Raw genomic sequence first — 17596 nt, 5'->3', positions numbered from 1 at the left:
TTCAGTGTTTACCTTTCGGTCTGTGTTCTGCCCTATGATGTTTTAGAAAGGTGATGAGACCAGTGGTAAGCTTTTTGAGGGAAAGAGGTGTGAGACAGATCATATAGCTGGATGATATATTGATAATTGAGGAAGCATTTCACATTGGTAAATGGTCTTTTGGAGTCTCTCGGTTTCATAATCAATGTAGAGAAATCCATGTTTACTCCAGGTCAGACCATGGAGTCTTTAGGTTTTGTGGTGGGCACATTGAAGAGTCAATTACAACTTCTGCTGAGGAAGATACGGGAGGAGATAAGGAAAGTGCTGAGGAAAGGAGAAATAATTCTAAGAGATTTGGTGCATGCGATTGGTCTTCGGTCATCGTCAATTCAGGCGATATTTCCGGGTCCCTCACATTTTAGGGCTCTACAGGGGTTGAAGACTGCTGCTTTTGGCAGGAGGTTTATGGTACAGAGACCCTGTGATGCGGTCTATAGAAGCAAAGGAGGAGTTAAAATGGTAGAGGGAGAATTTGAAAGCATGGAATGGACATGAGATTTTTGGTATACGACAAGATTTTGTTCTGGAAACAGATGCCAGTTTATACGGTTGGGGAGCAACTTGTACTGAACAAGGGACAGGTGGCAACTAGATCTCTTAAGAGAGGAAAGATCATATCAATTGTTTGGATATGAAAGCAGGGTTGTTAACCCTGCACAGTTTCAAACAGTTGCAAGGATCTTCAGTCTTGTTGAAGATGGACAATATGATGGCAGTGCTGTATCAACAAGCTAGGAGGGTGTAGATCAAAGAGATTGACAGGTTTAGCTTGAGAAGTATGGGATTTTGACCTAGAGCAGAGTATTTTCCAGGGATGAACAATGTGGTAGCAGATTGGTATTCAAGAAACCAGGCGGATTCAGCGGAGGACTTAGACCTTCCTGGGTCCTCTGGATAAGGACATGTTTGCATCCAAACTGACATTCAGTTAGCAAACTATGTCAGTTGGAGACCAGATCCAGGAGCAATCGCGGTGGATGCCTTTTTGCAGGACTGGTCAGGGGCGAGAACATATGCGTATCCTTCTTTCTCGTTGATTGAACGAGTGCTGTTGCAATGCAGGAGGCAGAGGTGTCGGATAGTTTTAGTAACACCATTTTGGAAGACGCAGGCATGGTTCCCGACGGCTTTGGAATTAGTGGTAAAGAGTCCTTATTTAATAAGGTGCAGGAAGAGATTGTTGAAAGGTATAGAAGGAAAGGATCATCCATTAGTGCTTTCGTGTTAGCTCAGCATCTCAGGGATTTAGGAAGCTTCACAAGGATTTCAAAATCAGCTTCAGAATTGCTTGATGAATCCTAAGCCCCAGGCACAAAAAAAGATATAGAAGAGCAGGGTTATGTTGGTGCATATAGAGATGGACTGGAGCCTGTGGAGGTGGAGGAGATCGAAGCAGCTAATATTTTAGCAAATCTGTTTGATAAAGGTTTGGCTTACCGGACTGTAAATAATTATCGCTCAGCTGTTGCAGCGTGTCCTTCTTTGATAATGGAGTTTTCGTAGGCACAAGCCCCTTAATTTGTAGGGTGACGAAAGCGTTAAGGCTGAAGAGAGGTCCAAAGCCTAGATGTCAGTTACTTTAGGACTTAGATTTAGTGTTAAAGTTATTTCGGAATTGGCCTAGTAATAAATACCTAGGTACAACAGAGTTGTTATGGAAGGTAGCAACCTTGTTGTGTTTAATATCTTTTCGTAGGGTGTGAATAGTAGGAGCGTTGGAAAAAATGAGTAGGTATTACACCAATGGTAGTTTTGTTTAGGATTTTGAAAAGGACACAAAATCATGTCTACTCTATTTTTTGATCAGAGTTTAGATGACTTGCCGAAGTTATATGTGATTAGATGTGTTAAAGAGTACGAGTCTCTTACAAGAAAAGAAGTGCTGTGCTGAATCAGTTGCTTATTCTGAATGTTTAACCATATCAGGCAGTTAAGAATTCAACTATTGCAAGATGGGCGTGGTCTATTATGAAGAAAGCAGGTATTGCTGTGTTTAAATTCACAGACCACTGGGTGAAGGGTGCCATGGCAAGTAAAATTTTTATGTCAGGGGGAAAGTTTGATGGCAGCGGATTGGTCGAATGCAGATACTTTTACGAAGTTCTACTTTAGACCAACTTATGTTTCATGCTGTGCTTTGAGAAACTTTGAACATGCATAATGCTAGCTTCCTGTCTGGCCATAAAATGACACATCTTATAGGATTACTGAATAAAGAATGTGATTTTTTTGAAGACGAGGCTATCATTCTCTCACCACACCCTCCCAGGTGAGTAAGGAAAAGTGGGATCAACTTCAATGGAGAAGTATATTTAATAATGAAGTACCTCAACTTTTCTTTTTTAATTTGTAATTTATATGTTGGGAAAAAGGATATACTTGTTTTTGGTATATTTTTCTGATCAGTGCAATGATGAAGTAACGAGGAATAAGAAGAGGAGTATAAGGTGAAGAACACAAACAAAAGAGGAGGAACATGGAAACTTGGGAGACTTATATGGACTGGAGTGTTCTATTTATTTGTGAAGTAGGTGAAGTTCTACTGTAGGAACTTTTGAAGGTTGCTGCAGTGAATAAAAGTTAAATGCATAATGCTAGCCTCTTGGTCTTTAATAAAATCAAGATTCCTTATGCGGTAAGCCTATAAGAATCGACATTCTACCCTTGGCTGCAAGCGCGCACGACAAAAAATAAAAAAAAATAAAAACTTTGGGAGGAACAGATTTTTCCTTTTTTATCTGCTCTTCTCTAATTTAGTGTCTTGGCTGCTGCTCAAACACTTGTCTTTGTCACTGCAACATTTTTCCTACATATCGCATGCTGATCTTGCTCCATATAGAAAGCTTTGGTTTCCACTGTGGTGGTGTTTATTCATTGTGCATCCGAGGGCAGTTTGATGTCGGATAAAATAGGGAACTCTTCTTTGTATTGTTGGTGCAAAGTTAAGGTGATGTGAAGAGAAATGGTCAAGAGGGTAAGCAGCGATGCAGACTTCAGCTATTAAAAATATATATCTGATGCACTTGAGAAGCCAGCTATTTAATTACTATGCAGTGGCACTCAGACGCAAGTTCACACACCGTACCAGAGGGCCTGTGCAGTAAGGTACCCCAATATGCAGGTACTGACATCAGTGAAGTCCATGGATTTTGAAGCTTAGTTAAGTTTGGTTAGACTTCCCATGGGTTGTGCTACCTTAACAAGAGAAACCAGCAAGTCAAACAAGGACAGTAAAGATATATGGAAAAGATGTAAATAGTGTACTTCTGCTTACAAGAAATTGGGCTTCATTCCATGGTGGGGCCACTGGCACCCAGCATTGAATACATCTTAGTTTATGTTGTTATCATAGAATAAACCAATTTCATAGCAGAACAGCCTTCTATTTCATAAAAATAGATTGTATAAAAATTTTGTCTGCAGAAGGGTACACAGAAAAGCGGATGGTCAACTTTGTGGTGCAATGGCTACTTCAATACTAAAAATTAAATTTAATAATGTATCATCTGCAGGTCAGTGATCATTGATTCAGTCACTTCAATCTATCCATTGTTTTCTTACATGTTACTATCAGACAACATAGATAGGCCCACCAAGTGCCTACCAGCAAACATTTTTGTGCAAGGTCCAAGCTGCTTTTAACATCAAACTACAGATAGTCTGCGTACCTGAGTAACAAGCAAGTTTCTAGGTTTGGCACCTCAGCCAGTTTTTACCGGCCTGGCCAGTCATTTTATGGAGGCCAAAAATATGCGGCAACCCAAGAGGAGCAGAATGACCTACTTAAAATAATTCATCACACACCTTTTGATGACTAAGAAAAGAAACAAATTTCATTTGTAGATCAAACTGAATGTGAGCATGGATTTACACTACTACTAAGAGCTATCACCAAGGAGTTCCCTGAACCTTGATCTAAAATTGCAGACTAAAGTACAACTTACGAGAAAACCTCCGATTCCCGGCAAATCCCTATTTTCCAAAAGAAGGGCAGTATAGAAACAGAAAAAGAATGTATCAAATTCAGATGAACTTTATTACCAATGTTAATTTTTTACTACTGGAGCCAACGTCAACCGACGAATGAATGCATGCTCGACATATAGAGAGCTCTGTAAAAAAAGCTTTTGTAGAATACGACTGTTGCAGAATTGCGATTCACACGTTTGTTTTATTTAATTCATATAAACCGCAGGAACGCAATTTCGATCACGAATACGAGATATATATATCAGGCGCGCAACACCCATTGGGCTCACGGGGCTTCAGCCCGGACTGACATAGCTTTGCGGGCTGTCGACAGTCCAATTGCAGCAGCACCCGAGTACTTAACAGGTCTTTAAAAGACCATTTACTTGTAAATTAGGCTTTTGCGTGTTATCACTCCTTCTTACAGCCACTCTGCCAATGTTTGGAAGAATTAGCCCCCCCCATCCCCCCCCCCCCCCCCCCCCCCCGAAATTTGGCTCTAGTTGCCCGCCCGATATTTTTTTTTTTATATATATATATATATATATATATATATATATATATAGAGAGAGAGAGAGAGAGAGAGAGAGAGAGAGAGAGAGAGAGAGAGAGAGAGAGAGAGAGAGAGAGAGACTCTTCTGCTTCCGTGTGCTTCAAAGTGCGCACGAGGGACGAGAAGATGGAGGGGCGAATTCTCGCGTGAAGAGGTCACGGGCCCGTGTACACAAATGAAAGCCTCCAGCATACAGAGACAGAAGCCAGCGAGGGATGCGAATCTTGGGGCAAAACAAACAACGGAAGGCCTTGGAGAGGTTGTAAATAAACGCCTCTCAAACACGGGCTGCCTCTTGGACGGCTGACAACGCGGATGCGAGGCCCCGCTCGAGCCTGTGATGGCGACTGTGCATTTATCTCATTGCCTCAGTACACCAGGAGACAGCGGCAGAGGGCTCCCCTGGAGACAAGCCCCTGAGAGAGGGCCCCGCGTTCGCCCCTCGCCCTGCCCTGAACCTGCTTTTGTTCTGAATGCACTCCTTCAGTCACCCAAGCCCCTGCATCCAGTGGGCATCTGTTCCCCCTCCACCCAGCACAATCTGCCAGGGCGGCCTGGCCTGACAGCCATCAATCAGGCGGCAACGTGTGGCCCACAAGACGGGCTAGGACGCGATTTTCAAGTCAAATTCAGCAGTTAGCATAAATAGAGCAGTGCCCCGGTTTATGATTCCGCAGCTGCCGCTATAGAATCAGCCTGAAAGAAAAGTGAAAAATAAATAGAAAAAAAAAAAGAAAACGAGCGGCCGGGCAGAAGCGCGTCCTTAGATGAGTCAGAGCCAGTGTGACGTCGAGAGCAGATCCTGTCAGGCGGCCATTAGTTAGTCCCCGCCCGCACCCCCAGGGAGAGAAGCAACCAGGAACAAGATTAACAACGATTAGGATGAACACAGGGAGCAGGCATCGGATCTGACGACCCTTACCATCTTTTAACAAAGGGTTCATACGCATTAAAATACTAAAATGAAGTCAAGTCACAACTATTCGACAGCTCCTTAACCAGGCGACTGTGCCTGCATTAAAGACATGCACACTGAGAACTGAGCAGCCATGGTAAATTGTACATGTGTTTGGTAAAGCCAAGCGCTTTAAAACATACAAGTGCAAGGGCCCAAAGTTTCTTAGGTCTTAGGAGGCTGTCGAATGTCATGGTGGCTGAATACCAAACCTGCTTAGTCTTCATTCTACCACAGGCTTGCTCTTTCCACCACCCTACACAGGTTTCTATCGTATTCTCTGCATGCCTGCTTTCTACTCAGTCACTGTGTTGCTATCTTCTGTTTTCCCATTTTCGCCTCTCTCCTGCTCTGGGTCATAGTCTGGTAATGAAAAGCAAGCCCTGGCCCCTAAAAATGACTGCAGGCATACAGCACTATCATCCACCGAAACAAATTAGCCATTGTCCTAGCCCAGTTTCATAAAGGGACGGGGATGCTCCAATCTGTTGGGTAAATAAAATAGAATAAGTTATCAACTATGCAGAATGTTTTAAAACCTCAGCGAGACTAAAGCAGCAACAAGCATGCACAACACACTAACCTCGTGGCCTACTGCTTTTTCTCTTGTTGAAACCACAATAAAGCGTTATCTCTTTTCTATTCTCTTCTAAAAACAACCTGCTCTCTATCCAAAATTGGATCTCTGACATTAATGCTCTTAACTGCTCTCTCACCATCTCAAACTCTGTCAAGTCCCTCGGCATCACCAACGACCAGAGCCTCAGTCTTACTCCCCACATAAAGAACTCAGCCAAAGGTGCTCTCTTCACTCTGCACGATCTTAAAAAAATCAAACCCTTTATTCCTGCTGATAAGTTTAAGTCAGTTGTACAATCTTTGGTCCTGTCCAAAATTGACTATGGTAAAGCCTTGCTTAACGGAACTCCTAAAATCCACCTAGCCCCTTTCAAATCGATCCTTAATCTTGCAGCCAGGCTAATCTCTGACTGCAAACGCTTTGAACACATCTCCCCTGTTCTCAAAAACCTGAAATGGCTCCCGATTAAAGGCAGATCTACCTACAAGACTGCTTGCATCACTCACAAAGCCCTCCACCAAAATACCCCTTCCTACCTCTCGGACAAACTCCACAAAGCAGGTTGCTCTAGAACTTTGAGGAGCACTTGTACTGGTCCCTCCTTCACTCAATAAGAAATCCACGCAAATTCGCTCTTTCTCTGGCAATGCGACGTCCATCTGGAATGCCCTTCCCAAAGACTTACGTTGTAACCCCTTCTACGACTGCTTCAAAAAAGACCTCAAGCTGCTCCTTCTCAACAAATACTGGGGTACTTAATTTATTGCTTTACTGTTTAACTCTTGATTCTTTAACCAGACATGGTCATTATCCACCCCCATGCTCTTCCTTTGTTTCTCTCTTCCCAGATATCGCCTTTCACCCTTTATTTTTATTTTTCTCTAACATACCCACCCTCCATCAATCACCTCTCCCCCTTTTCGAACCACTTATCACTATATTACCTGCTCTCCCCCGCTCCCCCCATCCGCTCTTACTCTGCAATTCGCTTTTCTCATCCATTTCCACCTACCGTAATCTGGATTTGTCTTTTGTCTAACTATTTTTGTATTTTATTCCCAAATTTTGCTAAATGCCGTGCCTCATTACCTTTTTGTATTATTACTCAGTTTGAAACTCTGTTGTCTCCAATATGTTGTAAAGCGCTCTGATACTCCTGGGTCCAGCCAGCGCTATATAAAACCCTTTAAATAAATAAATAAATGCTTGCTTTAAAGCGCTAAATATATGTAACATAAAAATATACAAATGTGTCCAACCTTCAGCAAAGTGCCTGGCTTGTAAAAAGTGTTTGTTCTTCTTGACATGGATTCTCCTGCAAGCATTTAGGGTTGGGCCAAACCAACTATCCTCAACTTTGACAAATGAGATTTTGAACGAATTTTACCAGCACTGGGACTGGGGCCACATCGGAAGGGACACTGTTAGAGCAGTTTGGCTCTTAAAAAAAAAAAAAAAAGAGAGAGAGAGAGAACTTCCCATTGGGTAATTTCAGCCATTTGGCCTTTAAGATTGGAAGACAATCTAGAGAGGAACATAAACACTTCTATCACTTAAGCTAACAATGAATGATGAGCAAATACACAAAACAAAAAAGTAATAAAACTAACGGCATATAATAAAAATACCTATCTACAAACCCTGTTGTAGCACAGAGTGGACTAACAGTTAATGGGCGTCTAAGAGGTCTACAAATAATTCATCTCAACATGCTATAATCATGCATGCCACCATAAACTGGTCATACATCAATGGTGAGCTTTCCCTGCACATATTTATTACAGGAACAGAGCAATATTCAAACAGGTCCATTGTGGAGAAGTGTGGCTCAAGGGTTAGAGCAGGCAGACCTCGATGCAGAGCTCTGGCCAGGGACCAGGGTTCGATTCCAGCCCCGGTGGGTCTCGGGCTCATTAATTCTCCTGACCGGATATTCTCGCCTCAGTGCCTATTCTGATCATGGGTCCCACGCTGCAACTCTGGGCAATAGCTTGCTTAGTCTCCACAATGGCCCCCACAACGCAAGGGATGCCTGGTCTACACCATGGGGGTGCCCAGGAGTGGACACTTCACAGGGAAAGCCAGGAAGGGTTCCCTTGCGGTATTCGTACAAGCGCCGGGAAACCCACTGCGGGTGGCTGTGCACTATACAAGTACAAAAACAAAAAAAACATTTACATAAAAGGCCACTATTTTAGTACTAATGTAAAGTGTCCCGTTATGACAAAACTTAAATGGTCAAAATAACACCTTATTAAACTCAACAATCAGTGCTGTTATATTCTCATAATTATATATCTCTACATTACAAACAGGGACTTTGCCTACTCCTGGCTCATCACAGTGTCCGTCTATGGTCCTGCATCTCCAGCTCCTCAGTTTCAAAGACGTATTGATCCCCCAGCGGAACACCTTTTGTGTATCCCCACCGCCTGGTCTTCTGCTTTGTGGGATTAACCCACAGCAAAATGAAACCAGGGTAGTTTCAGCTTACTAACAAATCCAGCTGGACCCTGAGGGTGACACAATACATCCCGGGATAAAGATTTTTACCCTTATGTTCTTCCAGGCTATGCGATATCACCAGCACTTCCCAGTCGATTACACCAGAGGTTTTGAAGACCGTGAAGTGACAGCTACACCCAAAGACTGTTTGCCAGGGGTTTAAGATAAAAGGCATACCTGGATCTGAGCCAACAGGACACATGGCCCTTCACACAACACCTGCACCACACGGCCACTCTAAAGATGGTGCTAAACTGGGGTTTCTCCTTTCTCCTTTTATGTGTCACCAGATGTCCCTCCTACTCAGGTTTCAGGACGAAAGACCAGTTATCTTTCCTGACCATGTCGGATGCTCAGCGAATTGCACATGCAGATCACACATCAATTTCCCAACCGCGATGCGTGAAATGGTGCTCACAAAGCAGCATGCCTGTCAACAAGCCTGGAAAATAAAAAAAATCCAAAGACTAGAGCATACCACTTACATGGCATATCGTTTTATCCGGTCTCTCCCAATCTGTGGTGGTAACACTTGAAAAACCCAAAAACCTAATAGATAGTGAAAGGGGCATCCATTCTGCTTGCAAGCTTTCCCAATAAGAAGCTTGATACAATAACTTTGGAATATCAAAGTAGCGCAACATCTAAAGGCCAGCCATCTAACACAGGTAGCTTAAACCAAGCATCAATGAAGACCCTCCAGGCTTATTTTAATGGCCAGCCGACCACATGTAATGTTATGTTGGTTATGTGTAGTACTTGATGCAGCTCTGAGGACACACTCAGGGCAGTCAGTCTTCCGTTTCTGACAAGTTACTCACAGCGTCCATTTGCTTAAATATAAGGTGAGCAGAAAAAACTAAGTATGTTGGAGGCAGGGATACGACTGGGAAAAAAAAAAGATTAATTTGATATGAAAAACAATATTTTTATAAGTTGAAAAGTTAATAACTTCACAATCCACTCCAATGACGTACATCTTATCCGGTGCTTTAAGTGGTCACTAACAGCCTTGCAAATACAATTCAATGAAAGCAGCCTTGACATTCAAGCAACTGCATAGTGTTGAATCTAACAAAACTGCTTCAAATAGCATGGTATTTTTGACTGCTTTTAGTGTGAGCATGTCAAGCTCACAAAATTATTCAAGAAATGAGTTTCAACTGATTCCTGCATTACACTGCAGGCAAGCTTGTAGTAGAAGTTGATTAACTTAGTATTTTACGTTCCTTGCTTTCCAGCTCCTGAGATGCAAGGTTTAAAACTAGCAAAACCGAGCCCAGTAGGTGAGACAGGCACGTCCAGACACAATAAGTTACTACTTCAGAAAGGTTTCATGATTGCACACAGAGATCTCACAGGAGTATGGGTGGCAGAGCTCCTGACGAATGGCAGAGTAGATAAAAGGAAAAGGCTTTTGTATTTCCTCTTAGAAAGAATGTTGTATACAGATATAGAGGATGGCCCACAAACACTATGCAATATGGGGTTGCTGGAGATAGTACTATCTATGTATGGCATGTAATGGGCATGTGTGCAAGTGATCAGATCAAAGATATCCTTTGTGGGGGAACAACGATGGCAGAAGCCGTTCTAGGCTTAGTGGAGGGTCAATGAGGGACCAGGTAAATGTTTTATCTTGTGACTACATAGTCACGATGTATCCGATTTTATGAAGGTCTATTGGAAACAAAGCACTAAAAATATTTTACTCCCATTCCTAGGTCCTCTGTGTGATGCTGGAGAAAGTTGAACCTAAAAAGATTTGAAAACTTAGCAGAAGGATGTGACAAAGCCCTTCTTGACATTACGTGGGTGGCCACTCATTCATTGGGGCACGTTAAACAAAAATCTATTCCCCTTACCACTGTTTAAACGCTGCTAAAAAACGCCTGTTTTGTTAAACCAATTCGGAAGTAGCATTTCATTGGCGCCTTACACAAAGCGGATAAAAGTGCTTAAAAAGACCTTCAGAACAGAAAATCAGATACATGTGCATTTAGCCGCTTATTTTATGGGGGACTGAAAATTCCCCCAAATGAAAGCTTCAGAAAAACTACTAAAAGAAATTAGTAGATTTTAAGCCAAAGCAAACCAAAACCCTTTCACACAATATAACGGCAAAAAAGTTAATTTTAATTAAAAAGAAATCTGGGATACATGGAATGACCATAGTCATAGGCAACAGGGACAAAGGTAATTTTCGGAGGCAACTGTGCTATTTGCAGGATATTAGAATGACTGAGTTCATTCACTTGATGAGTTAATGCCGCAGAGGACATGCGGCCAGATTCATGAAGCCGAAATCGGCTCGCAAAGGGCCAAATGCAAAAATCGCAATTGTAAAAATGGCTAAATTGCGAATAATTGCATTTAAGGAATCTCAATTTGAGATTCCTTAAATGCAATTCATGAACCATTTTTAAATTGTGAATTCGCAATCTGGGGCCGCTATTTACCGCGAAGTGTAACTACGTGATAAATAGCGAAAACTTAGAAAAATGCACTTTAGTGCATTTTTTTAAGTTGTATGCTACACACACACACATGTCCAAAGGACATGTGTGTGTGTAACACCTGTGTACATTACCATTTCAGGGGTGCTACAGGGTGTCCTTTGGACACCCTGGCACCCTTGAAATCGCATCCTTATTTGCGAATCGCTATTTGCTAATCGCAAATAAGGAATGACTCCCCATTCATTCCAATGGGCCTTTAGGCCCATAGGAATTAATGGGGAGTCATTCCTTATTTGCGATTCGCAATTAGCGAATCGCAAATAAGGAAGCTGTAGAAATCGCAATAAATATTGCGATTTCTACATGAATCCCGTTTTGCGAGTCTTTAATAGCGATTAATCGCTATTAAAGACTCGCAAAACATGACAATGATGAATCTGGGGGGGGGGGTGCTTTATTGAACAGCAGTCACATTCTCGTAGTAGGAGGCTTGACTGCAATTAAGTTTGTCAAATAGTCTAAACTACCAGAATAAAATGGTATGGACATGTAAAACCCAGGACAGGAGCAATGAGACTTCAGTGATAGTCATGTGATAACCTAAGAAGAGGCACCTCTCCCTATATTGGGGAATACAAAATGGAGGACTTCTATCCACGGGAAGAAAGCAGGTGTATTCCCTGTTTGAATGCAGGGAAGCCATCCATCACCCATTTTAAACTGACATGCCCACTTCCTGTTCCCTTGGCTGTTTTAAGTCTACAAAGATTCTGGAGTCTGAGGGTGCAGTAGTTCAGGAGCTCTCTCGCATGTCATTCAATAAGCAAACTGACAGAGCGAGCAAAAAATAATCTATCGGATTCTTGTCTGGAAAATATGTACTGCATTTGCCTCCCCGAAAGACCGATAAATCGCCCCGCAGATGTCTTCAACTCAACATAAATATGGCATATTCTGGTGAGAAATTGTCAGAGATCAATATTAGAAAAAAAGGTTCCAGGAAGATACCTTTTTCCAGTGGCCCACATACATTCATCTTGCTGACATTTCAAATTTTCTACAATAAGCAAAAGCTTAAATCAAACCTGCATCTCCTTTTTCAGTTGGCAATCTGGTTCTTTTTTTTTTTTTTACTTTTGTGAGATCTCCAGCGCCTGCATAATTTTTTACAGGATATAAAATGCAGCTCTGGCATATCATTAATAATCAAGGGTGGCTTCAAAATAGTTTCGAGTGGACAACAGCAGTAAAACAACTGTTATAAGAACACTCTATGTAATTGTAACTATTTCTACCTCCCTATTTCAGATGCCTCGCCAAAACATATTAAGAAATGAAGAGAATTGTATAGATTTCCTCTGGAAACCGAATAGCAAATATGGTCTTTATCTTGTTGCATGCCTGGACTAACAGGGAGCTCATAAAGCCTCTCCACAGACAGAAGCACTTCGCCCTTTCAGGACCGGAATGTCATATGTGTAACGTCAACACCGAATTATCCCCATAAAGTAAGTAAAACCTCAAGAGCCAAAGGCACGTCCTTACTCAAAAACTGAAGATACGACAGACCTCTTCTTTCTTGATTTGTCAAGCTCAAAGCAAAGTTGGTAGCGAGCATGCTCTGAGAGGAAATTATTTCGTCTACATCAATCGATGTGTTCTTTTTATCCGTGTCCTCAGGTGCACTGAAGTTGCACTTAGATCGGTCTAAACATAACGGTAGTTCACTCGTTCGACTACAACAGATGTCTGGTATGGACAGGTTTCTTTGTTTTCCCGAATACTTTCTAAGCCAGGGCAAGAGCCATTACATGTCACATATTCACATAAGTAATATTCATTAGCATTGGATCAGTTTTAATCATTTACTGACTTTTGATGCCCATGCACAAAGTCTCCTGCTCAAAAACCTGCCCAACTCTCTGGGTCGTACCACACACAACCTGACATGTTGGTGCAAGATCCCTACGTCTTCGAGGAATGATGAACAATTTCAAGAGTTTCCTTCAAAGAAAAGCTGGAAAAGACCTTTATTTCCAACTCTTGGATGATCGCTGTGCGTTAAACACCTACATAAACATCGGACGTTCTAATACCAAATACCTTTGGAAAAGCTAAGATATCCCACCTCTCCGACCATCTCGCTTTGCCAATGAACACGGGATGAGAGCGGGACTACAAGGGAGAGCACAATATTAAGTGCAAAGAGGGGAATGGAGGGGGTGAAGTAAAAGAGCGAGAGCTGGAAAACACATGCACTCTGATTAAGTGCTTAACCAAACAGTTCCTCAAAAGTGAGCAGTGGAAGGATACAAGTCAACAGGTTAACAGCATAGTAAAAAGACTTTTCTACATGGGTAGAAAAAACATAAGATGACAAGGAAACTCACTGAATAAGTAGCACGGAAATGAGTGACAATAAACCCAACCATTAGTAAGCAATGGGCGGGCTTTAAGCCCCTGTAAATTCTCGTTAAGCTCGCAATACCAATAGGTCTATTGCAACCAGACAGCTTGGTCGTCTGTTTGGCTCAACCTAAAAAGGAACATGAACTGCTAACAAGCAGTTATGCTTCTGTTTAAGAGGCATCCATAGTAGAGTCGGCTCAAACACGGGAGCGGCAGATACACATGTAGTCATAGGAAAAGCACTGTCCTGCCACGCTACATATGAAACATGGTTGGAGGCAAGCCATCCATAACTCAGATAGGGAAATGAGGATGTTAACATCATCTAGTTCAGTTGTGAAAAAAAAGGAGACCAGGCAATATACTCACTGCCTTGTACGCCACCCTTTTAGCACTTGGAGTGTAATGAAATAGGAGTTCGTGCAAGCTAGTATTGCATCTGTGCCAAGTGGGACGGCAACACGGTTACTATTTAGCAGTTTGTTTTTTGTGAAGCAGGTTTTACTCTAAAAATTGCCAGTCGGCTGAAGTGCTGGAAGAGTATTGAGAAAGTAATTTGATTGGCTGTCCTAACACTAACAAACCGGCTTCTTATGCACTTTTCCAATATATCACACTCTAGCAGACGTCACAAGAGCATCAGGGAAAACAGTAGGGAAATGAATAAATATAAGAGTGAAAGGCTGAAAGCTGTGGCTTATGTAACTAGATTTCAGAAGCAAATTTTGCAAAAACTGACTTAAAACATAAACATCCTATAATCAAGCACTTGCCGAAAATATGCTAAGAATGAAATTAGAATAGTAAATAAATTCGGTCCTAAATTATGTAGGAAGCGAGGAAGGTTGAATTTAGTATATAAACAACTCAAAATGTTTGAAGGGAAACCCTTATATTCGATCTCAATTTTACCAGTTGAGATTGGAGTCATTTTCCGGCAAAATATATGTTTGCTTTCTCACATGAAACTTTAAAAGAAACTCTTGTACAAAAAGCTAGGCAACTATGGTATTACAGTTGCATGTTCCAACACGTAAACTAGTTATTTTTTATCAAGTACTGGTGCTCATACAATATTGAACAACGGTTGCCATGATATCAATAAACAGGGTAACTAACACACATTAGATATAGTATTGGGACACTCAGACATATTTTAGCATATACTAATGTGGCAAATAGAACATCTTTGCCAGCAGTCAAATGCAATAGTCCTTATTTTGCCTTCTTCAAACAAAAGATGTGGTGTGTGTTTTTTTTTTTATTGTTTTCACGGTTTCATAAAATACAGATGGTTCAGCCGACACATGTTTCATCCGAAAATAGACTTTCTCAAAGCTATTCGAAAACTCTAAGACAGTAGTAGGGACGAGGAATGTGACACGACTATGTCCAATACATTGAGGCTGGCCCATTTTGTTTACAAATCTGATATAGTCAGTAACCCGTATTTGATGCAGCGAATGTCCGGAATCACGTAGTGGTTCATCTCAATGTTCTGACACCATCTTGTTTCACAGTACAGTTAACCACTATGGTGTTAGCTGATGTCACATGTAAAGAGCTCCAAACTACTATTATGTTTTTTCTTCATTAGTTATTGCTTATTGTAAATGTAACCGCACTCTAATTCCTAAGACTTGCCGTCAGCCCAGACACTTGGCCTTGGACCTGGACTTGAGTCCTGTACATGCTGTATGGGCATGAAGGTTCCCGCGTGCATCCTGCCTAGTCTCCAGCAGGGCTCTTAAAATAATCATCCTGACGTGCACACAATTTCCAACAGCACTGGAGAGCAGTCCTCCTTCATGAAGTATTTTTGCCGGCAATTAATTTGAAAGTGAGCCAGCAACTGTATACAGGGCCGCTCCTCACCAGGCACGGTTATTACCATAACCTCCTTAGAAGCTTCCTTAACTCTGATCTTTTCCCTGCTTTGCTCCGTGGAAGCTTTCAAGGACCATGCCTCCCCATCTATAGGGACTCTACAGGTAGCCCTAGGATCCATCCCTGCTCTAAAGGACTGGCAATTCGCCCTAGGATCCATCTGTTAGTGTTCTGCATATGGCCCAGTGATTGGGTGCTCATGCCCCATCCTGATGATGACCTCCTATTGTTAAGAGGTCGAAACACTGTCCACAATAGAAGTTTATAGACTTCGTTTCCCGAACCTTAGAAGTAATGAAAAGATATCAGTACTCATACGTCTTTATCTGCGATGCACTGTTTTTCACATCACATTTCACCGCACTTCCTTTTTAGGTCTCGCCTGCCAATGTGCTTGCGCATTGCTGGCGAGAGATATAGAGGGGCACCAGTAAATCCTACCAAGAGGGCTTTGGAATGCGGATTATGGGCAGTGCACTCGCCATTTGCTCCCCCCCCCCCCCCCCCTACCCCCCATCAGACTTGAAAGGAAGCCGCTCGCACACCACCATTTGTCTGAGTCTCGGCATCAGACTTCAACGGCAATGCCGAGAGCTTGTTTCACCCGCCCCTTCTCTCCTGCCCTCCGCATCTATCTTTTTACCTGCCTTTTCCCCTTCCATCCCCCTATTTTCTACCCCGTTCCAGTAAGCACCCTCTCTCCCCATCACGAGCCTCTGTGCCGCCTTTACTTTTATCTGGAGCTTGCATTCTCATCCCAAACCAGCTCCAGATTAGCACGCCTTTGAGTTTTGCTGTGCAAAATTAACAACCCATGTAATGGAATAGACTGGGATTAAAATGGCCGCCACAAAATTTGCTTCATAGATTAGAGCGAGGGGATTTTTGACATTGACCACGAGTGACTTAAAAACATTACCAACAAACAATATTTTTAATCATAGTTTATACAGGCATTACAAATCAACACTGTGTTCTGCGTTGACCATGCCTGACCAATAGGGTGTTTCCGTACCGTTCATACATAGATTCAAATGCCGAACTTCATTGCATAAATAAAAGAAACGTAAATAACTTGCCGCTCACTGTTGTAATATATATAATCTGTTCACCACTACTTTGGAAAGGTTGCCTTACCGTTACCAGCTGACTTTCCTCATTTCTAACCCTATTGTTTCTCCCAGCTAGTTTAAAGTGCACTGGATATCAGTAGGACTTTCGTGACGCTTTTAAAGGTACATACACACTTCTCACCGAAGAAATAAACTCCACCCTCCAACTCCACATCACTCGGGGACACCACCACATCACTCGGGGACACCATCACATCACTCGGGGACACCACCACATCACTCGGGGGCACCACCACATCACTCGGGGGCACCATCACTCAGGGGCACCACCACATCACTCAGGGGCACCACCACATCACTCAGGGGCACCACCACCTCACTCAGGGGCACCACCACCTCACTCAGCCCAACCACATCATCACTCAGCACCACAACAGCACTGTCCTTGCTTGCTACCAACAAGCATTGCCATACCAATAGGACTTGCATTAGGAAAGTGTAAGCTATTGGCTTTGTGAATAACAATGCTATTAATTGATATATTTTCAAAGCCAACACATTTAAAAAAAATGTGTCATTTACAATACCAATAGCTCACACTTTCCTAATGCGAGACCTATTGCATTGCAAATGCTTGTTTCACTTTAGTGAGTACTGGATCTCTTGGGAAGAAAGAAAAAGAGAATAAAGTATAATAATGATATGAGAAACAAATGTACTGAATAAATCGTTACACACAGTACTTTTGCCTGCCTTTCCTTTATCAAATAACATTTTTGCCTTACCTTGGGTGCAGCATGGTGTGTTTAATGTAAAATTATTTTGTCAAAGACATACAGGCAAACTGAATAGTTCTCTTTGAACTAATGGAGACATACTGGTTTCTCAAAGTGATTAAGTCTCAGTAAACCATTGTTTTTTTCTTGGATATATTCGTCACGGCTATGATACATTCCTCGCTATTACTGCAGTTAGATTTCGATTAGGCTGAAAAACGTTCACTGTCGAACGAAAAACACGTGTTGGATCAACCACCTGTATTTTATATGACGGCGTGAAAACAATAAAAGAAACTACACTCGCCATTTCTTTTATGTTCCGCATTATGTTTGAAGAGCAGAAAATAAGGACGATTACCGTCAAAAATATTATATTTGCCACAAC

The 17596-nt window shown here is 42.1% G+C and overlaps 2 protein-coding genes across 5 annotated transcripts in view; one reads left to right on the top strand and one right to left on the bottom strand.

Moving 5' to 3' along the window:
• Window positions 1-17596, bottom strand: part of SSBP3 (single stranded DNA binding protein 3) — a 360221-nt gene that overhangs the window by 229712 nt on the left and 112913 nt on the right. The gene's annotated exons all lie outside the window — the stretch shown is intronic.
• The window catches only part of LOC147747263 (uncharacterized), a 58995-nt gene continuing 42497 nt past the window's right edge, over window positions 1099-17596 (top strand). The window contains exon 1 of the mRNA XM_086922534.1: window positions 1099-1229. Coding sequence (XP_086778660.1) covers window positions 1099-1229 — 131 coding nt within the window. The remainder of the gene's footprint in view (window positions 1230-17596) is intronic.

This window comes from Lissotriton vulgaris, chromosome 1_1, assembly GCF_964263255.1.
Source record: "Lissotriton vulgaris chromosome 1_1, aLisVul1.2, whole genome shotgun sequence".
NCBI classification, from domain to species: Eukaryota; Metazoa; Chordata; class Amphibia; order Caudata; family Salamandridae; genus Lissotriton; species Lissotriton vulgaris.
Note: the sequence above shows the minus strand (reverse complement) of the source record. Positions and strands in the feature narration are given on the sequence as shown.